This window comes from Hypomesus nipponensis, chromosome 6 (assembly GCF_054491055.1).
Source record: "Hypomesus nipponensis isolate SF chromosome 6, ASM5449105v1, whole genome shotgun sequence".
NCBI classification, from domain to species: domain Eukaryota; kingdom Metazoa; phylum Chordata; class Actinopteri; order Osmeriformes; family Osmeridae; genus Hypomesus; species Hypomesus nipponensis.
The window spans coordinates 6,950,608-6,972,765 of NC_140366.1; the positions used below are offsets into that span (position 1 = coordinate 6,950,608).

The 22,158-nt window shown below is 41.1% G+C and overlaps 3 protein-coding genes across 6 annotated transcripts; 1 reads left to right on the forward strand and 2 right to left on the reverse strand.

The window, feature by feature from the left end:
* The first annotated feature begins 520 nt into the window (after positions 1-520).
* On the forward strand, positions 521-6,510 carry rmdn3 (regulator of microtubule dynamics 3). Of its 2 annotated transcripts, XM_084700135.1 has the most exons (12): positions 522-1,364; positions 2,627-2,816; positions 3,125-3,271; positions 3,519-3,870; positions 4,080-4,182; positions 4,489-4,549; positions 4,699-4,774; positions 4,977-5,054; positions 5,200-5,298; positions 5,520-5,573; positions 5,688-5,768; positions 5,942-6,510. In XM_084700135.1, exons 1-12 carry the CDS (start codon positions 1,142-1,144, stop codon positions 6,026-6,028), a joined length of 1,551 nt encoding a protein of 516 aa, XP_084556261.1. In that variant the 5' UTR covers positions 522-1,141; the 3' UTR covers positions 6,029-6,510. The 2 variants fall into 2 exon arrangements, with proteins under 2 accessions (XP_084556262.1, XP_084556261.1); XM_084700136.1 differs by lacking the exon at positions 3,125-3,271 and having other exon boundaries at positions 521-1,364.
* A 707-nt stretch (positions 6,511-7,217) lies between these two features.
* On the reverse strand, positions 7,218-11,231 carry rad51 (RAD51 recombinase). Of its 2 annotated transcripts, none has more exons than XM_084700137.1 (10): positions 11,119-11,231; positions 10,691-10,783; positions 10,302-10,439; positions 10,056-10,173; positions 9,781-9,872; positions 9,410-9,504; positions 8,996-9,109; positions 8,574-8,703; positions 8,226-8,347; positions 7,218-7,974 (listed from the first exon to the last, which is right to left on the reverse strand). In XM_084700137.1, exons 2-10 carry the CDS (start codon positions 10,772-10,774, stop codon positions 7,851-7,853), a joined length of 1,017 nt encoding a protein of 338 aa, XP_084556263.1. In that variant the 5' UTR covers positions 10,775-10,783; positions 11,119-11,231; the 3' UTR covers positions 7,218-7,850. The 2 variants fall into 2 exon arrangements, with proteins under 2 accessions (XP_084556263.1, XP_084556264.1); XM_084700138.1 differs by having other exon boundaries at positions 10,691-10,805.
* A 624-nt stretch (positions 11,232-11,855) lies between these two features.
* knl1 (kinetochore scaffold 1) lies at positions 11,856-21,844 on the reverse strand. Of its 2 annotated transcripts, none has more exons than XM_084700682.1 (26): positions 21,694-21,844; positions 21,039-21,077; positions 20,832-20,868; positions 20,686-20,739; positions 20,476-20,561; positions 20,333-20,385; positions 20,166-20,187; positions 19,867-19,910; positions 19,701-19,753; positions 16,005-19,532; positions 15,664-15,814; positions 15,510-15,577; positions 15,306-15,404; positions 15,093-15,208; positions 14,849-14,939; positions 14,653-14,769; positions 14,456-14,543; positions 14,275-14,340; positions 14,144-14,183; positions 13,931-14,035; positions 13,716-13,816; positions 13,563-13,631; positions 13,211-13,320; positions 12,974-13,095; positions 12,644-12,769; positions 11,856-12,537 (listed from the first exon to the last, which is right to left on the reverse strand). In XM_084700682.1, the coding sequence occupies exons 2-26, from the start codon at positions 21,065-21,067 to the stop codon at positions 12,441-12,443; spliced, it is 5,472 nt and encodes a 1,823-aa protein (XP_084556808.1). In that variant the 5' UTR covers positions 21,068-21,077; positions 21,694-21,844; the 3' UTR covers positions 11,856-12,440. The 2 variants fall into 2 exon arrangements, with proteins under 2 accessions (XP_084556808.1, XP_084556809.1); XM_084700683.1 differs by having other exon boundaries at positions 21,733-21,798.
* Between the last annotated feature and the right edge of the window lie 314 nt (positions 21,845-22,158).

Here is a 22,158-nt window from a genome sequence, read left to right on the forward strand (position 1 = left end):
TATCCCTGCGTTTCCTGTTACCGTCGTTTTTTGTGTTCTCTGTAGGCTATCCCATGGCTTTCTTTTCCCTCCGAGTTTCTGCTTTCTCTGGGATCTTTAATCCATGTTCCCTATGAGTTCGCTGTTTACATGTTCTGGAATGTTCTTGCTGTGGATTTGATGTCTACAGACTATGAAACTTCCCAAAATGTGCCTTTTTTTGTCACAGTGACAAGCTTTCAATTGAATTAAATATGCTCAAAGAGTAATTACTCTTTGGGCATATTTAATTAAATGTAAACAACAATAAAAAACATTAAAATACTTGTTTTTTTCATCAGTTGTTTTATTAGAACATTTATGCAAATGTTGGACAAATATTAATTAAAATATTTAACTAACAGAAAATTCTCATTATATCTGTTTATGTCATTTGTTGTAGTATTTCAAATAATTCCTGAAAATATTATTATAAGTTATCTGGTACTGTACTACGTTTTATGTCAAATTATATATTTCTGTTTCCAACGGAAGTATGATTATAGCCCACCAATTCCAGCATTTTTATCGTTCCTCCTCGGATCCCTGGTACAAAGTCAAATCGACGCGCGGGTCAAAAACAACACAGAACACGACGATGTTTTTTTTTGTTTTTTTTACTAAGGTCTTTGCCCTTGATTCTGTAAACGTGTATGGAAGCTAGCGTGTGTACTACAGACAGAAAAATACTATATTGTATGTGTTTGGATGGACCACATCACTTGCATGCTTGTTACCGTCTCTACCGTTTTGACAGCTCGTTCTAGTCCATGCTACCGGGCTTAGCATTAACATCAGGCATTTGATGTAGCCAGCCATAGTCGTCTCAAGTACCAATTATGAAAGTGAAGACATTGCTGACATGTAAACATTTCTATTAAATAACATTGGTATTTATCTAGTTTTTTGTCATCGGGTATAATCTCCCACATTTACACCGAATTGGGTGGGTGTAGTAGCTCTACCCAAGAAAGCTAGAATAGCTAACGTCGGTCGTAGGCTACTCCTGCGTTTACCAGTAGTTCAGCTCAAATATTGTGAAAAACGAAAGTGCTGTCATCAGCATGAGGTTTTGACTTGAGACAAAGCCAACTGTAAACCGTTTAAGTTTGAATTCCCGGGTATGGTCTTACTTTGGCGTACCATGAATACATCGTTGGGGAGAAATGGCATGATAGGACTGGGTGTTGGAGCCACAGCAGGTGTAGGCTTGATAGCATTTATAATCTACAAAGAAGTGACGAGAAGAAGATCTCAATGCGTGCAACTTCAGACCAGCCCTCTTTGCCAAGCGACGGACATCACAGATCCAGATGCTCTCCTACTTGAACCGCTTAATGCACAAGGTAAGATGGCTCAGCAAGATAAATGTTGCCTAGAATACGAAACACAATGCTGCCTTGCCACAAGGTAGAGAGCAGTAGGCTACAAACCATCACTGATGTGATGGGCACATAAGCAATGTGCGTTCGTGCGTGCATGCCCTTTCCTGAGTGTGTATTACTGTCTTCACATCAAGGCTTGTGTGGTTCTTGGTGTGACTGAACTGGGGGGACGTTTTGTGTTCATTACGTCACATTTGTCAACCTACTTGTATGGGTATTCAAGTCAAAAACTGAAAAATAGCATGTGCGTATGTATGTGAACTGCTTGGTATTTGACTTTTCTCGCTTCCGTAGCTTCCTTCCCTAATTTATTCAGTTGATATTTTTTTTAATACATATTTACATTTACATTTACATGTATTCATTTAGCAGACGCTTTTATCCAAAGCGACTTCCAAGAGAGAGCTAAACAAAGTGCATAGGTCACTGATAATAACAACAAGATAACCCCCAAAGCATTGCGGGTAGCCAAAACAAGAAGTACACATTGTGAACAACCAAAAAATAAGTGCTAAAGGGAGGAAACCATAAGAGCATGTAGTTAAACACGTTACAATTAAACAACATGAAACTCTAAGTGCAAGTGTACCTGTAGGAAAGCAATAAAAATAGGATTAACTAAAATACAAAACAGTTTAAATCAGCTACCACTAACAAACAAGAGCAACAGTCTAAGCAAGAGTCATGGTGATCCTTGAGGAAACCAGCGTTGGGTTCAGCAAACCATTCCTAAGTACCGTTGTACTCGCGGAACAAGTGCGTCTTGAGCCTTCTCTTGAAGGTGGAGAGACAGTCTGTGTCTCTGATGGAGGTGGGGAGTTGATTCCACCACTGGGGGGCCAGGCAGGAGAAGAGCTTGTGTTGGGATATTTAAAGTCTATGACCCGTTGGCGTCATCCAGCTCTTCGTGTGTCATTAGGTGTTACTCTTCCAAGCTGATACTACAAACTTTGTGGAATTGAATGCATCTCTATGAGAAAATGGCTGTGCACAAGAATCTGCCACAAATAGTAAACATTTTAATATTTTACATATTTACAATGTAAAACAATCTCAACAGGGGCATTACGATTTATTATTATTATGATTTTATGCTGGTTTGCCACCTAAACCCTGATGACACATAGCCAACCAAGGATTCCCCACTGTCCCAGTGTTTAACAAATGACCACCACCATAACTACACACAAACACAGACCTCTCCTTCCTGTTCCCATCCCCAGAGGTAGCTGCCCAGCAGCAGGCCCTGGCAGCGGTGGAGGCGGTGGTGCAGGGCCTGTCCCCAGGGCAGCAGGCGGAGCTGAGGAACCGCCTGGACGAGGTGCTGACCTGCGTGGCCTCTCTCCGCGGCGAGGTGGCCGAGCTCCGCGGCGGCCTGCAGGACATCGCCCAGCAGATCATCCAGGATGTCAAGTGAGTGGTGTGGCCGCCGTCTGACCTGCTTGTTAGGGGGGGACGTCTGTCGGTACAGTATAGCACAAGTCAGGCTGATTGGTGGGTACTTGGATAAGGTTGATGATGCGTCACAAATACCTCCTAACTTTCAATTTTGGATAATGATCCCCTCCCACACTTAGTATTCAAGAATATATTTGAAGCAGGGGTACGAATATATTCCAAGCAGGAACAGAGAGAAATAAAAAGGACATCACATGTCCAGGCATTCCAACTAGGCCCCCACTCTGATTCTTAGCGGGTGTGGTCTTGCCCTGCTCTAACAGAAAGGGCATGGAGGAGAGCCAGCGGGCACGGAGGAGACGCCACATCATCCACAGGGAGCGCACTGACTCCATGAGCTCCAGTTCCATCTACTTCAGCGCCAGCCAGGGAACAGCCAGTCTGTATGCAGGGGACACCAGCGAGGGAGGGTAAGAGATACTGCTGGGTGTTCTAACACATGTTTAGGAACTAGGTGAAATCCCGATCCCCCTCCCAGTAAACAGGGGTCAATATGTGGACTCCTATTAAGAATACACTGTCTACCTGTTTCTAAATGAGCTTTTCGACCGCTAATCCGTGATCATCTGTAAAACAGTTGTCCTGACACGTAGCTAACGAGTCCATATTGAACTACAGTGGTGCCACGGATATTGTGCTTTTGTTAACCTGCACTAGGTACTCAACCGCTAACGCCGAGTCTGACTACACGGACCGAGACACGGACAGAGAGACCGACAGGGAAGGAGAGATAGAGCCAGAGCAGGAGTCGGAGGAGGAGGACGAGGACAAGAGCTGTGCCACGGTCCTTACTCTACGCCAGGACGATTCTCAGGAAGAGGGGGAGGAGGAGGTGGAGGAAGAGGAGGAAGAACCGAGGAGACAGCAAGAGGAGGAGAGGAAGGAGTTTGTGACAGAGGTGCCCAGTGGGGAGTTGGCCCTGCTCCTGGCTCAGAGTGATATCCTCCATACAGGAGATGCCAGCCTGAAAGCAGAGGGATTTCACCTCTTACTTGCCAACAAAGCACAGGTAATCTAGAGGGACAGTAGAAAAGGAGTCAGCATTCTAGTGACGGTTGACCATTTTACCCGAGGTCATTTTGGGCCATTGTATTTAAATATTTAACCTAGCTTAAGCTACCTGTGTATTTACATGTTCAGGTTTGCCTTTGTTTTCTTCATACGGTGCAATTTCCATATTTCTATAATGTATTTGCATCCGTTGACTTTATCCCACAGTATGGGAACAGCAGGGAGTTTTTATGGCGACTAGCCCGCGCCTACAGCGACATGTGTGACGCTACAGAGGACAAACAGGAGAGGAAGTCATACGCAGAGCAAGGTGCCACATAACCACACACTCAGCCATGTGTAACATCAAAGTGAAATACCTTTGACACTTACAGTACTGTGCAAAAGTATTAGGCACCAAAAAAAGTTCAGGCAAAAATGCTTTAAGTGACAAAATGAACAATAAATCTCAACATTGCACTTTTTCTACGCTGCCGCACAAATACAGAAGCAGAAAAAAAAAAACATATATTGATGACAATATTCATGTATAAAAAAGAAAAAAAGAAAGATGTTTTGTAAAGTACTGCATTTCTCCATGTGGCTTTGGTCTTGACGTTAAAACTCCACCCTACAGGACGGGAGGAGGCCGAGGTTGCTCTGAAGAAGAATGGCCTGAACGCAGAGTGCCACAAGTGGTGAGTGGATCAAGACTGTTCTGCTTCCTGCGAAGGGAGTTTAGCTCCCCCCCCCCCCCCCCCCCCGCGATGGGCAACATCATGTCAAAAAAAGTGGTTGGGAAAGTTGATTTTACTCCTGTTCCCTGATACGCTTTGTTCCACCCCAGGTTTGCTGTCCTCACAGGACTTACCTCCCAGTATGAGAGCATGCATGGCAAACTAAAAAGCAGCCACATTCTCAAGGTAAAGTACTAGGCCTTATAAATGCTGCATACTGGTTCAACATCTTGTCTTGAGGTACCCATAATGTAACAACGGGAAGGGAGTGAATGTGCATTCCACGAGAGGATTCCTATTAGCAGGTCCAGTTGCCAATGTCAGTTATACCAATAAAGTTTGTTCAGTAGCATACACCATCTTTGCCTGCCTTTTCCTTCTACTTTAGGAACATCTAGACAGAGCGATCTCCCTCAGGGACGATGATCCACTGTGCTTCTACCTACTTGGGCGCTGGTGTTATGAGGTGACAACCATCCTAGACTGTTAAGGCAGTGACATCACTAAAGAATGTAAACTGTCACATAGGGTCTCATTTGCTTAAGACTTTATAGGTTTGTTGATATGTGCTTTGCTTGCTGAATGGTGACCCTGTTGTGTTGCTACTGTAGGTTTCCTCTCTCGGCTGGTTGGAGAAGAAGGCTGCAGCTGCCTTGTATGACAGGCCACCCACATCAACTCTCCATGAAGCGTTGGAAAACTTCCTCAAGGTACTTGATCCAGAAATGTCAACAAAATCAAGGATGACATGAAATACATTATAAAACGCATATAATCTAATAATAAGGCTGGGCTCTAGCCTGTCTCTGCCAATGTGCATAACCCAACTGCTTTCAATATTAATGAGTAGACTTTTACATTTGTGTCTCAAAATACAACAAAATTAATTCTCAGTTTTTTCTATTTCTCCCATTCTGTTTCTTTATTTCAGGCTGAGGAGCTCAACCCAGGATTCTCTAAGACAGTGAGACTTTACATTGCAAAGGTAATGGAACTTGACCTCTCGGCAATCTTGTTCTCAAGCCTAAGAAAATAAAAGCTATCAATTGGTCATGATCTTTGTTGGTTGAATAATAACGGCATATATGCTTGAATTTAGTGTCACAACGAGCTTGGTAATGGTTCTGAGGCAAGGAATTGGGCAAGGCTGGCTTTAAACATGCCCAGCACTTCTAATCAGGTAAGCTAACGTCAGTTAAGGTGATATCCTTATTGGTTTATTTCTTCAATAAAACACTTTTTATGGCCATTAGTTAAAAATTCACAAATTGGATTTACTTTTCTTCAACTGCAGTGTGAGTATTTCCTCAAATGTTTATTATTGTCCAATTGACCACATTTTCTCTTCCCAAGGAGGATGACACCACAAAACTCCAAGCAGAGCTTAGAGTCTTGATTGACAAACCAAATGACCTCCCGCTCTCCAGTGTTGAAAAATAGGCAAGGACACACAAGATGTGCCTGATCGAATAACCAATCCCAGCTCGTCAGCTTCATCAGGTGTTCATCTTGTTTTATAGGAAGATTTGTTGTCATGTCACTGCAATGAGACTAATTTAGATTATATACAGTGTACTGTATGTATGGTTATTCCAGGTCAAAGTCAGAACATCAACAGAAATACTATTGTTTGTTCTATCATTGTAATTAAGCATGTGAAGTATTTTGCAAGTGCTTCTGACTAAATGTAAATTGAGTGGAACTCATTTAAATAATCTCAACTTTGCTTTGTATTTCTTAAATGTAGATGTGAAGTCAGACAATCTCTTTTTAATATTAAATATTTTGGGATAAACAGTAACAGAAAGTATGAAAATCATTGTTCTAATTCATCATATTAAACAAAGACAATAATCAATATATTTTAAGGCTTTAATGTAGTAATAAAGTGTATCTCTTGATCAAACACAATCCCAAGCACAGTCTTGTGTCCAATGGAATTTTTTGCATATTTAACTTTGCAGTTTTGACAAAAGGGGTTTACTGAGGTCACATCTATCTCGTTTCTTGAGTGTTTGCCTTTTTGCCTTTATTTTTACATAGATTTATTTATTTCTATTGTACTTAGTAATTTATTTAGAAAATGCTTTCACTGTAATAAGGATAGGGAATGTGTGAACTAAACTGTTGAATTATGCGTTTTGTGTTCTCAAGTCATTTTATTGAATTTCAAGATGCAATTTCTTCTGGAAGACAGTAATATACATTCCTGTTGTCCTTTAAATGGATTCCATTCTGAAAAAGCCTTGGTGAGACTGTTTGGATTAGTTTAGGATGGAAGAATATTTTGGAAATGATTCTGGGATACTCAAATATTGAACTTGTCAAATGTGTTAAATAAACATATCTTCTGTGGGAAATTGCGAGTGGATGCTGCCCTTAATGCTTCAACATTCCACAATACTGAGCATCCTTTGTGTGGAGGACATATTATAAATACAATAATGACAAACATGTCATTACTACTTTTAAAATTCCATTAGTTTGTTGAAAAACATCTGCTTCATGGCTAACCTGCCAACTAAAACCACTCCTAATTCGGAAATCAGTTCTTAAATCAGCTTCTTGTATGCAAAATGTTAGCATAAACGTAAATTAGATGATCTAAGTGACAAAAGACTTGAAAGAAAACAGATAAAACATTTAATGTAAAGAATAGTTTTAGAATTGACAGGGCACACAATGTTAAATAATGTACTGTGTGGACAACTAGTCTTTTGGTCAAACAACTGCTCTTCAATAATACATTTAGTAGTCATTCTAATGTTTAAATCAAAAAGCAAGAAAACCAGACTGCTAGAAACCACACACAAAACACAGGATCACAAATAATATAACAAAAACCATCCAGAGGATTTTCAACAAGATCTAATATATCGTTTTTTTGTTCTTCCCTTTAGCCCACTATCCCTCACAAAACTTTAATAAGACATAGGTTCTTATAGTGTGGGCATGAGCATTTTTGTGCGTCACTAGACCAAAGCACAAAAAACTGTTGAATTCTCTATACAATGTGTTCTCACAGAATGGACTGTGGACACCCCTGCTTCTCTCTGCATTACAATGGTCCAAAAATGAACCAGACCAACTTTTGGGGCCTGTACCTCCCTAATCTACCCGTCATCTCAGGCCTGTTATCAGGGGAATATCGTGCACACTACGAAAGTGTGCTGTTGTGCAATGGGTGCTTGGGTTGGTGAGAAGGTGAGTAGGCACAAGTCACATGACCAGCCTTGTGCCTCCCTCCCAGTATGGCGCCTGCTCAGTCCTTGGCGTCACCCACTCCGTCAGCGTTGATGGCGAACATGGCTTCTGACTCGGGGAGGCAGGGCGAGTCATAGATTTTACAGATCCTGGTCTCCCCTCTGCCTTTCCTTAGGTAAAGTCTGAGAAGGAAGGCAAGAGGTTTTTTGTTAGCAAAGCTCTGTGTGTAGCCGGTCTGCAGGACTCATGAGCACTGTAACATGACCAAGCATGAAGGGCAGTTGCTTCATAGTGGATACAATACCACTGGCTACAAATTGAAATACCTACTACCACCTAATAGCAACCATTATCTTAATAGTTTGAGCAGAGACGGAGGCTGATTTTAGGAGGCGCGAGTGCCGCTCCCCACGGCTCAGCCCAGGTTCCTCACCGCGTCGTGGAGGCATGTGCCATGATGTTGCCCCCAATGGGTTTTTTGGGGTCTGCTGAGAACATGGCTGCTCCATCCACCTGGGCTACCACCTGGTTGGTGATCACCACGGCGACGCCAAACTTTAGCAGCCAGAATGGATCCAAAAGAAGGGCACTCAGTGTTACATGTGGAAGCAAGACGGACGGAGCAATGTGCACTCAAATGAAACTGGAGACAATGATTTTGGAGAAAACTGTAAAACTGTGTGTATGTGTGTGTGTGTGTGGGGGAGGGGGGCAGACAAAAGTATTCTTATTTATTCAAAAAAACGTATTCTCGGATATATCGTAGGGGTTTTCGACGTACCTCGTCTGCGAGCCTCAGCAGCATCCGTAAGAAGCGTCCCAGATGGCCTTGTCTGGCCGACAGCTCACCTCTACCGGAGTAGTCTGTCCTGTAGAGGGCTGTGGCACTGTCCACGATCAGCAGAGCATACCTGACGACGAGATGTTGGCTTTATGAACACGAGGAGGGGGAGGGTTCACAACCGCACGCTGCTACCATGTTCCACGACGCAACCCAAGATTCATTTGTTTCGCTACATACACATGTTCGATGGAGCGACCTCACAAGTTGGAGGAAGTGACGGAGAAAAGAGAGGGAGACTGGAACGGATATAGGGTATAGGGGGGGGGGGAATTATGGGTATGATACAGGCTGCAATCGGTTTAAGATGAACAACAGACCAGACGAGCAGAGACCCAAGGAGATATGGAAGTGGGCCTCACCTGGACTCAGCCATCATGGCGGACGCCTGGTACAGGAGCTGGGTCTGGTGGTCTGTGTTAAAGGCCCGGGCATACGCCACGTTATCCAGCACATCACTCCCCACCAGCCCATACCTGATGAGGCAAGACACAGAGGAGAAGCAGGAGACACATCAGATGGATTCTTTCATGTGAGTAGTAAGAGGTCCACAGCAACGACGTGCAATTAATAGGCATTTCATTAACAAGGGACACCCATACAACCATAAACCATTACAGAAAGTACCTCAAATTTAAATCAAAGCAAGCTATTCATCATTTCAAGCTTCTCTATTCAGTGTCAACTATGTATCAAGGTTCTAAAAAGACGAAATACACTGTAAACCACTGGTTTTACTCCGTTTCTATGTGTGTGGTAGAACTAGTAGACCCCACCTCTCAGCTACAGCCAGGAGTCTCTCTGGCCTAAACGTCCCTTCTGTATCGATGTACATGGCTTTGCCCTCTCCACCACCTTGGTCGATGGGCAACTGAAAGGAGAAAACGTACAGAAAGGTTACTCTACGCATTCATGCAGCCGGTAAGGTGAGCTTACTTTTTTAGATGCATGTTTGAATTGCTTTCATTGAATTCAACACAGTGCACAAGAAATGGAGTTGAACGGAGGCGTAGCCAACAACAGCCAGCGTGGACGACAAGATCACATTCACTGATGGACGTCATCAGCAGCAGATATGATCAGAAATGTTTCATGGCGACGCCCCCATTCGAGTGCCTCGGTGGAAGGGCCCTGAAAGAGGATGTACCTGACATGTGACTGCCAGGGTGTGGCACAGCTGTGTCTTCCCTGTTCGGAACTCTCCAAACATCTCTGTGATAGAGCCAGTCTCAATCCCACCTGGCAGGGGAACGGAGTCAACGGGGTCACAATCAAGGGCAAACAAACGCACAACTGTATTGACATTGTGGTGCAGCGTTTGCGAACCCTCAGAATGAACAATGACACATTTGTTGTTTGAGGAAATACTAGAAAAAAATATTCCCTATCAGATGGGATTCCCTTTGTTGGGATAGTACACACCTTGAAGCAGTTTGTCTAACTCTTTGGAACCAGTGGAGATCTGGATTATCTCAGCGCGTCGCTGATGGAACTCTGTAGCAGTGGTGAAGCCCATGGGTACTAGTTTAGCAGCCTCAGCCTAGGCATGGGAAACATAAATCATTAAAATAGCGAAGGTTGCGTTGACTTATGTTTAACCTGTATTGCTTTTGATTTCAAAGTGTTGCTTGTCATCCCTAGATAAATAACGCAAATGTAAGAGCTTACCAGAACTTTATCTGCTTTGGCCTCACTGATGCCTTTGATATTGAGCAGCTCTTTCTTGGGTGCGTATGCCACTGCCTCGATCGTATGAAACCCTGCATCCTCCAATTTCTTTATATCGCTGGCACTGACACCACATTGCTGAGTACAGAAATATGACAGGTCATAACAATGAAACACATCATTTTACTCTTCCTTGAATGTATTGATTCAAAGTGAAAATTGGCATGCCTGTACCCCGAAGGTGCAATACCAGTATTTTCTAATGACATGGCCTATTACAGATCCTGGATCTACATTCCCAAACTATCCTCGCATACCTTGAGCTATAGTCAGGTAAAAACCAACTGGTCCACCGTCGAGACAAGTTTAGGATATGGACATGTACATACCTCTAATCTGTTTAGAGGCTGTGGTCCAAAGCTTTCCTCTTCCTCTACGTCTGCCTCCACTCTGGATTCACTCCTCATAGCCATTTTGATTTACTGAAACGTGAAGTATGTTTATCTGTAAAAACAGCACGTAGCTCGAGTACAGTTAATGAAACAGACTGGGGTTGAAGAAAATGACTTGCTTATCAATGTGTTACAAAGTAAACTAAATAGTAAACCAACAACAAAGATTATGGCGTCATTGTCGAGCCATTTAGCAAGAGCTAGCTAAATAATATCATTAAAACAGATACTGTGTGGGCTACAGAGTTCCTGTTACACAATAAGATTAGCAGCATAGGCTTTAAGTCCCAGTAGTAACGTGTTCTCTCGAGATAAAAACAGAAAGCAGTTTATAATATGGAAGATCGACTTGTTATTCTACTTACTCTACGTTTCGTAACTAGTAGCAATATTTGTTCTTATTTGGAAACCAAATTCTCCCGCTCGTCAGTCAGCGCAGGTCACTACCGGGCAACGTAATGACGTCCAAGTGTATACTCGTTGATGACGTTAGCCCCGTTTAGGTCTTCTTCTGTGATTTAATAGCGGGTCTCAAACCAAAGTGTAGATGCATACCATCATCTATTGTATCGGAATAATACATTTCAGGGCATTAAATACAACAAGTCACAACCATTTATGTCTCTTCCTGGCACTGCTTCAGGTTATTTCAAGAGACTATACAAATCCTGTATATTTAAGAAACAGAGCCTTTCAACATTCTCTTATTTATCCCTAAAATCTCTTCCAAGTTGCATCCACGACTTACCACATAAGATCTTCTTCTCCAAACTGTATTGCCTATCATAATATGCTAAACATTTTCAGGAACATTACAAGCATCACATGTTTCTGATCTACATTTCCAGTCTAGGTCAATATGAATGCAACCATTGTATTAGTTTAGATTTACTGTATTAATAATAAAAAAAATGCACTTGTTTCCATCTGAACAGTGGAAAGAATGGGGTATGGTCTGTTCCTGGTCTCCAAATGTCACAGGTCACATTAAACAAAACACCCTAGCCCCATGACTATTTTGCTACAAGCTAGGATCCAATGGAAGATGTTACACTGAAACAACAGCTAATTCAAAGACAAAATGCAGTCCAGAAAAAAAAGCTTGAAAAGGATTACCCTGACAGCATGGTCAGTCTACTTTATTCAGTTTTATCCCTGTACAGAGAATTTCTTTTTTTCTTTGCCTACCAAAACAACCATGGGAGGTCTATAGTAGGGATGGAATGACAACTTCTCAAAACAATGCAACGTTTCTATTTATGGATAGCCAGTGTACAGTAAGTGTTAGAATATTCAGTACCTCAGCTATACATGACCACCCAACTTCTAATGCTAGTGAAGCAAAATGTTTAGTTTGTTTCTTCTATACCAGAACAGAGCTTCAAATGTAGAAATAACATTATAGAAAACATAAATTTTGATAGATATTTGAAAGTTTTTTGTTCTTCTTTTTTTGTTATATAAACAAAAACAGGTATCTTCACGCAATGCAGGCACCCTCCTAAAAGGTTTTGCCCCAACACATGTAGGAAAAGATACACCTACACATTAATTAACATTTACACAATTCCATACAAATGACAAAATAAGTCATACATAATGTGATATGAAAAACACTACATGTAAACACTCTAGATTAACTTATTATACATGTAGCAAAAAGACAGTCCATTTACACAAGTTTGTATCAGCAAAGGAGAGCGCCATGAATATTCTTGACGATCTTGGTCAAGTAATCTTTGGACGGTGTTACAGAAAATACTATCTCCTCCAGCTGGTGTATCCTGAATGAGAACAAAAGTAAATGATTTATCTCACGTACAAAGTTTGCATGGATTGTTTATCTCATGACAAGCAGTAAACGTTTATAACCCTCAAATTATGACTTACGTTGTGTTCCCAATACGATTTTGGAAATTCTGCACTTGGAGGAGACAGTAGGGGTAGGCAGAGGTGACACCTATCGTGATCTCAAACTTGGCACCCGCCTTAAGGCTGGAGAACAGGATGCGGATCCTAAAAACGGGGAGAGCAAAAAAAAAAAGAAGCTATTAATATTTTACAGTCATTATAAGATAGCCTAGATCATTCACAAAAGTCTGTGGTCCCCCCCCCCCCCCCCAACAAACTACTGTTAACATAAAGGCATGTCCTTATCCTTCATGGATGACTGTATGTTAACTGATACCGTCATAATACAGCCCTAGTTTCCAGTCTTACTGTGTGTCCACGCAGCTGATGTCCAGTATGTCCAGCCTGAGAGCACCCCACATCTTCAGCCGGTGCACCTCCTCTCCTAGTAGACGACAGCGACTCACCACCAAGCCCACATCGTGCAGGAGCTGCAGACAAACGGCAGAGCCCTCAACCCATCTGTACTACCGCCATATTGACTTGGTCAAAAACCCCAGCTTTAGTGCCCCACAATTCTAAAGTGCACCTGAAGTCCACCCATACCTTTGAGACATATCTACTGGTTGGATACTTCTTGACCCAAGAGGTTTCATCACCCAGGTATTGGGATAGCAGTCTGTGAACAAGGCGAGCCTGGCACTGTGACTTTTGATCTACGTAAAAAATAAAAAAATATTGTTAAGAGAGAAGCATATTTGTGTGCCCCGTACAAAACACAGATGTAACACTGTAACATGTATGGTTTGGGAAATCTGAGTACAGGTGGTTGTGTGCCTTATTTCAGGGTACACATTGGTCGTTATGCACTAACCATGAAATACACACATTTCCACCACACTGTTTCACTTTCAATGGTCTGGGGTGTCAGACAATATTAAGTATGGAGTTTAATCACCATCCAGGTGGAGTTGGAATGTGACATCCATGATGTTGCGCTCAGTCTCTACTTGGACATCATCTTTTCCTAAAGAAGAAAGCAACCATTTGGCAAATAAGATTCCAACATCAATTTCCTTTCATATAATATTTATGCAGTATGAAATCTTACCATTAGGTTTTTCCATTAACACTTCCAGATGTAAAGACTCATGGAGAAAGGTATAGATGGTTCTGTTTTCATCTTGCTCCCCTAACTTCCATTCATTCAACCTGAAATATAATCATATCTTACACTGACACTTTATGATAACAAAGTATCAAGTAAAAATATATATTTAATAAGCCTTGGGACAACCTTTTCCCCCAAAGAGTGATATGAGTTACCTATCCAGCATGGCAATGGCATTCCCAAGTTTGTGGGTCTCAGTTTGAAGCCTATCCACTCTTTCAATTGAGTGACTTTTCTGCATCACAAGTTCACATATTTGTCTGCAGAGATATTAAAACACTTGAATAAGAATACTTCTCCCATTTAAAATGACCCAATGAAGCTTTTTACTGTTGGAAGGCTAGAAATGTATTACTTAAATAATGTACCTTTCATTGTCAGCCACCTTCTTGTTGACATTCTCCAAATCTATGAGAAAATGTGTCATTAAGCCAAAGGACATATATTCTACAAGCATTTCAAAGTATTCAAACAGGAATTTGAAAGTAACAAAGTGTACCTTGCTGTCTTGATTTCAAAGTTGGTTCGCTGTCGTCTGCCCCTTCACCCTCCACTGCAGCAAGTTCTATGGCAGACAGAAGAAGAAAAAAGGTTGGTCCCTGAAAAATTCATTCTCAGGTCAAATCTCTTTGAAAAGTAAGTTGCTAAACAATTAACCATTTATATTAAAACTTTCATACCAGCTTCTATGACCTGAATACACTCGTCAAGGTCATTAAGCATGCCATCCGTCTGTTCAATCTTTCCCCTCAAGTTTTGTTGAGACTCCTGAAAAGATGAGGAATGGATGACTAATAACTACAGTGGCTATATTTGACTAGAAAGTCAGAACAAGGCGACAAAACATAAAGGGCACTTGGTCATTAAAATGTCCTACCTGACATGCTTTCACAAGGTTAGTGTACAAGACCGCCTTCATTTCGTGTGATTGAACTTTGCTTCTTTTTCGGTAGAAGTTCCTTCTCTCTTTCAACTTGGCACCAAAACACTGAAACTAAGAAAAAACACATTTCAAAGTTGGGAAGAAACTCCAAAAGACGTAGAAGAGGCCATAGATAAGGTATACAACATACTTCTTTCTCTGAAAAGCCCTTTGTCGCTTCCCACAGTGGTCCGTTGACAGTTTTCAGAAGGTTGTCCCGTTCTCTCATTCTGGCTTTCAGTCTGTAAATAAAAACAATTCTAACCACTTATACGCAAAAACAAATCTTAAGGGCTGCTATCCGCAGGGTTCAAATGTATAATATATGTTTATGTTTGTGAAAAGAATTCATTGCATACTTAAAAAAAAAAAAAAAAAAAAGATTATGAACATACCCCTCCACCATTTTTGTGAGTTTCTGGCAATCCGTCTCATACACCCTCTGTTTAGGACGGTTGATGTGCATCTCAATTAACATGTCTTCAGTTTTGCAATCCAGATCACACAGAACCTGAAGAGAAAATGAATAAAATGTATTGTATGCCTGAATGTCTGTATTACTTAAGAGGGCAGAAGTTTTGAATTTGTAAGCGATGCAAAGAACATACTTTGGCAGGGAGAATACTCTGTCGAGGTTTATCAATGACAAAGTCAATGCTGAAGAGTTTAAGATACTCTTTTACTGTAATACTGCCATCTTCAAGTTTCTGTTAAGGAAAGGTAAAAGACAATGAGACCACTGACAGTAAAAAAAAAAAAAAAAAAAAAAAAAACTATAGCCACTTATTCAGTGCTTGTAGACATGTTAGTACCTTTCTCATGTCATTTGTGTAGCTCCCAGTGTCCTCAAGCTGGGACTCAAATTGGCTATGTCTGTAGGCTGGAAGTGGATTTAAATTATCAGCCATTTCTTTTTGAATAAAATATTTGGGGAATGGCATTTCGTGAAAATAACTTAAAGCTTACTTGACTCAAACGTTGCCTCATGTCGGATGTTGGTTGAGTTGCTGCCATCGGCACCATGCAAAGGAACCGCTGCAGTTGTACCTTTACTGTCCCATTGAACAACATGTGAAAGGGCTTCCGACCCCGAATGATCCTCCTGCAAGATCGTTCCCTGTCCAGGACAAATAGAGTATAAATATGTTGGACAAAAATGCATCCCCCAAACGCCTCCTTGAAAGTGTGTAGATTGTATTTCACGTGGTCGATCATGCATGTATGTTTATTTACAACAAGCACAGATTTTACAAACGGCAACCCAGAACAATATGGCAAGAGTAGTGTGTGGAAGAAAGAACAGTTACCGGTTCCTGGATGTTGTCAGTTGACGATTTTCTCCTCTTTTCGCCATCAGCAGTGTCTTTGTGGTCGTTTTCTGGTAAGGGCCTCTTCTGGCCTTGTGACACATTGAGAACTGGTTCTTCATAGATGAAATCCTTCAGAACACTCCTGTTAAACTGGTCTTCAGAGCTTATGTCTTCGATTTCTTGTAAAGATTTGGTGTCCAGAGTTTCTGACAACTCCTCATCACTTATATTTGGAATGACTTCATCGTTAATTTCATCAACCAATGTGCTGCTGTATAGTTCATTGTTTAACTCCATATTCTTAGTTTTCAGGGGCTTCTCATCAGCCATACAATTTGAGGTATCCTGTAGGGATCTGTTCCTTTGGGGAAGCTTAGGCTTAAAACCGCCAAAGGCAAGTTTTGATGCAAGGCATTTACTTTTCAAGTTTAAAGGTGCGGTCATGAAATGTTTCTCATTAGGAGAATGATGGTCCTCCGAGTTCGTGCCCTCTTCTTTGTCTATAGTCAATGCCAGATTCTGTGACCCATTGCCATCAACTGGCTGGCATTCCTTCTCCAGAGAGGGTTTTTCTGGGCTCCTCAGAAGTTGACTTATTGGTGCAGTGACACTTCCCATTGGCAACACTTCAGGTGATTCGTTTATCATGCGGCTCATATGCTGAAGTTTTGACTGTAGATCGGCCAGGCTTCTCCGTCTATTTCTCTTGTTGGAAGTATCCAGATCTTGAGTTGATGTTGAGTTGGTGATGTGTGAGCTTTCTGGCTTGCACAGGTTATACTCGTCTCCATCTTTCAGTTGAGGAACATGCATGTTGGTTGTGTCCTTTGGTTCGAGATCTGCAAGGTTTGTAGTGGTTTCTCCAGATTTAGTGAGATGAAAGATTGGCTTTGTGGTTGCCTTGGCATTAGTTGGTGAATCTGTTTGTTTACTAGCCTTTGTGGCCGTTTTTGTCATTTCCATTTCATTGTCCTTAACTGATATGTTTGCGGAACATGAAAAGCCAACTGTTGGCAAGCTCATTTTGCGGGGACATTCTTGGTTTTTATGTATTTTTGTCTCCTCCAGTGTTAAGTGTCCAATATGCTTGGCTTCGATTGCAACAGTCTGGCTCTTTGTCAATTCCATGTCTTCAAAATCAGACGTTGTAGGAGCCTCACTGCAGAGGCCTATAGCACAGTCCTGAAGTGCCATATCCGCACATGCACTTTGATCTGCAGGAATCTTAGCTTTGTCCACCAACAAACTCTTGATAGCGTTGGATGATAAACTTTTCCTTGCGTTGAATCGATTGCCATGAGAATCTGCAAAAACTGGTTGTCTTTCAGCTATATCCATGTAATTTGAACACAAGGAAAGAGGGGGATCAAAGCTGTGCCCCCCTTTAATATCATGGGTGTACACTTCCACAGCAATGTTGTTTGTGGACTGGCTGGAAATAATTTCCTTCTCATGGATCGAAGTGGAGAAATGTTGCACAGTAGGAACAGCGAAAGCTTGGGGAATTTTCATACCATTGTCCTCTTGGGAAAAGTTTGACTCCAAAATGCCAACTGTTCTTTCATTTCTAAGTGAAGACGTTCCAACTCTTTGTTGGTTTTTTGATTCAATAACCACAGTCTGGCTTTTTGTCATTTCCATGTCATGAGGACTATATTCTGCTTCATGTACAAATCTGCTTACTGGACCAGTCATTTTGCTGGACACTGTTAAAGGTTTAGTCATATCCATGCCACAATCCTCTGACATTTGGTTGCCTATGTTGAAAGGAAAAAAAGATGTGCTTTTCTGCTTTGTTTGGAAAGGATGGACCATTTTGAGGCTCTTTGAGTCAATGACAACAGTCTGGCTTCTTGTCATTTCCATGTCATGAGGACTACATTCTGCTTCATGTACAAATCTGCTTTCTGGACCTGTCATTTTGCCCGAAGAAGACTCTGACACATGATCAATGGACACTGTTAAAGGTTTAGTCATATCCATGCCACAATCCTCTGACATTTGGTTGCCTATGTTGAAAGGAAAAAAAGATGTGCTTTTTCGCTTTGTTTGCAATGGATGGACCATTTTGAGGCTCTTTGAGTCAATGACGACAGTCTGACTTCTTGTTATTTCCATGTCATCGGGCTCAGATAAGGCAACAGAGGCATTGTAAACTGTGTCTTGCTCCTGAAGCAATCTACTGTTGCCATTGGGGGCCTCAAGTGTACATTTGCTATACTGACTAAAAGCTGGCACATGTGCTATGAAGTCAAGTCTGGATTTCCCTTTACTCTGTTGGGGCATTTCTATCAGGCAAGACTTGGAATAAACAGTTTCTGTGATTTCCATGTTATCTGAGACAGGCGACCCAAGTCTGCAATCTGTTGTACTTTGTTGGTTCATCTCTTGTTTGGGGAGATAAACACTAATAGCATCCTTGGAGGCTGTGTGGCTGCCTGCCACTATAGGGCCCGTAAGCGCCTCTGTCATGTCCATACCACAGCAGTCCTCCGACAAGATGCCACGTTCCTCTTCGGTTGAACTTCTCCTGGTTTTGCTTTGTGAGAGCTTCAGTGTCATCGTCTTGGGATCAATGGTGACGTTTTGACTTCTCGTCAACTCCATGTCATCTGAGTCGTCACCATAACGACTCAGTCTCCCCAATGTCTGATCCGGCACCACTGTGACAGGCACATCAGAAAACAACCAGTTTTCCTTGGGAAACCACCGATGTGGTGATTCAGTTTGAATGGTCCGGAAGTCTTGGCTCTCCTTGAGCGGTAGATTAAGCGGCGTTGTCAACTCCATGCCGTGGTTGTCATTTGAGAAAATCTGGGTTCTGTTGGGGTCTTGAGTCAAAGCCACACTTTCACACCTTTCATTTCTTAGACAGCCAATCACCCCAATGGTTTTAGAATCAATAGCGACAGTCTGGCTTCTAGTCATTTCCATGTCATCAGGATCTGCACTTAAAGATGACAGTCTGAAAGTGCTTGATGTAAAACCTTTAACGTTTTCAGTTAGGTCCATGCTCGGTGGGCCAATGTCAGTCTGCATTGTGGTGGCACCCACAAGTACATGCTGTCGTGGGGTCTCTAAACCCGTTGGAAAGTTTCTCCTTGTTGCTGACGTCACAGGAGCCTGGTTCTCTTTAACTCCACTTGAACGCTTTGCTTCAAGTTTAGCAAAAAAAGCTTTTTCCTCAACTTTGTTGGAATGCAATGGGGCAGTGTTCAATACCACAGACTTTTCCTTGCGATCACTTGACTTTGAGAGACTTGCAAGAAAATCTTTAAATTCAGGGTCTTGGACTGAGGAAGTGGAACCACAAATCTCTGTATTACTTTTCTTCACTGGGAATGTAAAGTCCATGTTTCCAGATTTAGGCGTACCTATGTTACCACCATCTTCAAGAAATACAGATGATTCACAGTTTTTGGAAATACATATTGTGTGACTATGGGTCATATCCATAATAGCATCTTCAGTGAACATCACAGTGTTCTCCCCATAACTGCTCTGGACATCGTTGTTAAACATAATCTATTACGGGGAAAAAGAGAGGGTAGATGAAAAGAAAACGTTTTATACATTTTAACCACTTGTGTATAAAGCACTGACTGAGTTTCAAATATGAAAAGCCGTCTGGACTTTATGTAAACCACTTGATGCAGTACATTAGATCAAGTTAGTATTAGCTTTCATAGTCACCTTGTGTCTTTGTTGGGAGGCATATAGGGGGGCGTTAAGCAACGTTTCTATTCCTGAAATGATACAACACATGCACAATGGTTGATGGGGAAACATTATTATTAAGACCAGTCCCATCTCTGATAGACCCACCCAGCTTAGTATCTTCACATTCTACATGGCTTACCTGGGACCAGGTCAGGCCCACTCTCTATGACACCAAGTGGTAGCCTTTGATCAGAGAAAAGATTCAGAATGAGTGAAACCAACAATATATTGACCTGGTAATCTGTTGAATTTTAAGATGATAAACACATGAGATATACTGTATATGAACTCATGAACATCAGGAATGACAGTCCATGATGACGGAGGAAATACACAAAGATTGAACCTTCATGTATCAATATGTAACTTAACAGCAATTTTAATAATAAGATCCTAAATTGTCATTGTAGACTTGATGGATATGGAGACCATCCTTACCTCTCATCAATATTTTCTGTCGCTGTTGAACAGATTGGAAAAATATGTAAAGTTTGCTCAATTTAACCATGAAATATCATGCCCAAAATGTAGTAAAAACAACAAATAGAAAGGCTAATGTTTTGGCCTTCAAAAGTCATATGTTACACAAAATCAAAAAGACGTACATGTTGTGATGTCCTGTAAAGGTCCGCAGACAGGGGAGCCATTTTTTACTTTTCTGTAAAGCAGTAGAAGAAAGCACATGAGAATAACTCTACTGTATAAGTGTTTCAACAAAACTTGAAAAAAGAGGTGGCACTGCACTCACTCTGAAAACAGTACAACATCATTGGAGGGTGCAAAACTGACTCGTTTTGAATTCCTCTTTTTCTCCACTGGCTTTGCAACTTCAACCTTAAGAATCACAAAATACAAAAATACACAACATTTCTGCAACATGACAATCAACATCATGACAGCACTATGTTAACTGCAACCACCATTTATTTAATCTACATTATTACAAAAAAATTTTTACCTGACATTTGACCTTCTGTGGGGATGAAATTGATGTTCGTGGAGCTTTCAGGATCTATATTAAGATGCATAATTAGGCAAGAAACTGTAATTTGAACACACCTTTTTCAATTCCTAATAATGCGTTAAAATGTATAATATACTAACCGAAGAGATCCGCCGTCTGGTCGACATAGTGTTGTTACTACAACATACAAGAAATCAAATACAAATTGTAAATCTAGAATGGAATAGCCTGTAGACAATCAAACTGGACATGACAAATACTTGCCAGACCACAACGTAAACAGATAAAAGGGCTAATGCCTTTGGCTAGTTATTTACAGTACTTTAGGAAATTAAAGTTGTACTCACTCAGTACTAGACACATCAGGAGGCTCCATTTTCAGTTAGCTGCCAAAAACAAAGATGAGGTAGCTTAGATAGCGTTGGCCTCTTTCACACATGCTTATAACCTTCATGATGTGTGATTTTTAATAATAAATGCCATTTTCGTATGAATGTGACATCAAACGAAGAGATCACACCGAGGGTTTTTTTTCGCACTGAACGTTTCTAGTTAAGGAGGGTCAGGAAAAGGTTTACAACTAATGATAAAATCACTTCACAACTCTCACACGAGAATATAAATCCTGTCATGAAGCCTGGCCATGGTGTTGTTTCTTGGAACGTCTTCATGAACATACAATTACTCTACTGACTACAAGGTTATAAGAACAATAGCATACAGATCCTTCCCAGTAAGTCACTTAACGATAAGTAGCCCACGTATAACAAAGAGATGATTAGTCTAACAATTATTAAGGCTAGCCTAGCGTGTACTATCAGTGAGGATACGAAAAAAACTATAACTGAACAGAATTTGATCAATCTGACTAGCACTAGCTACATTGTCTTTAGACTAGCTAGCCTAGTAGTTAGCTAACGCTAGTCTGGTGGTACTGTAGCTATCTAACATAAGCACTGTATTTTAAATAGGAAGAAAATGCATTGTAAATTCGTTACTGACCTTGTAGTTACACTCTGAAATGTGTAAAAAGTCCCTTACATGTAACTGTCTGTACTTTCACGTTTGCTACTTTGGTCACAGGCAGGCACAAGAGCTGGCGAAATTGTTGATTTTGAATTTAACCGCCTCCCCATGCACATGCGTATTAGCAGTCATTATTCTTCTGATTTCCGGCAGTTGGATCTCCAGTCTCCCATCAAGTTAAAGCTAAATAATTTCCAATAGCAAGCATTTTTATTATGTGTAAACTTCTCTTCTTCTTCTTTTTTGAAGTTAACCCTTTTTTGCTTATCACATTCAACGTTTTGCAAACGATCCTTTGATTACGTCACGAAATGTAATTGTCAATTATAAAATATGTGACTCTTTTTTTTTACAAGATACCACATACTTGTGGCACATACTGACACATACTTGATATCATAAACTAGTTTTCATTTTTTAATATCATTATTGACCCTGAAT

Excerpts from the sequence above, each read along its gene's own strand:
- rmdn3 (XM_084700135.1), top strand. The coding sequence starts at position 1,142 with ATGGTCTTACTTTGGCGTACCATGAATACATCGTTGGGGAGAAATGGC. Across the intron at positions 4,550-4,698 it reads AACGCAGAGTGCCACAAGTG|GTTTGCTGTCCTCACAGGAC; the intron begins GTGAGTGGATCA and ends GTTCCACCCCAG. Across the intron at positions 5,574-5,687 it reads TGAGACTTTACATTGCAAAG|TGTCACAACGAGCTTGGTAA; the intron begins GTAATGGAACTT and ends GCTTGAATTTAG.
- knl1 (XM_084700682.1), bottom strand. The coding sequence starts at position 21,067 with ATGGAGCCTCCTGATGTGTCTAGTACTGA. Across the intron at positions 15,405-15,509 it reads ACACAAATGACATGAGAAAG|AAACTTGAAGATGGCAGTAT; the intron begins GTACTAACATGT and ends TTTCCTTAACAG. Across the intron at positions 13,817-13,930 it reads GCCATTGCCATGCTGGATAG|GTTGAATGAATGGAAGTTAG; the intron begins GTAACTCATATC and ends ATTATATTTCAG.
- rad51 (XM_084700137.1), bottom strand. The coding sequence starts at position 10,774 with ATGGCTATGAGGAGTGAATCCAGAGTGGAGGCAGACGTAGAGGAAGAG. Across the intron at positions 9,505-9,780 it reads CCCTGGCAGTCACATGTCAG|TTGCCCATCGACCAAGGTGG; the intron begins GTACATCCTCTT and ends TTCTCCTTTCAG. Across the intron at positions 9,110-9,409 it reads CTCCTGGCTGTAGCTGAGAG|GTATGGGCTGGTGGGGAGTG; the intron begins GTGGGGTCTACT and ends TTGCCTCATCAG.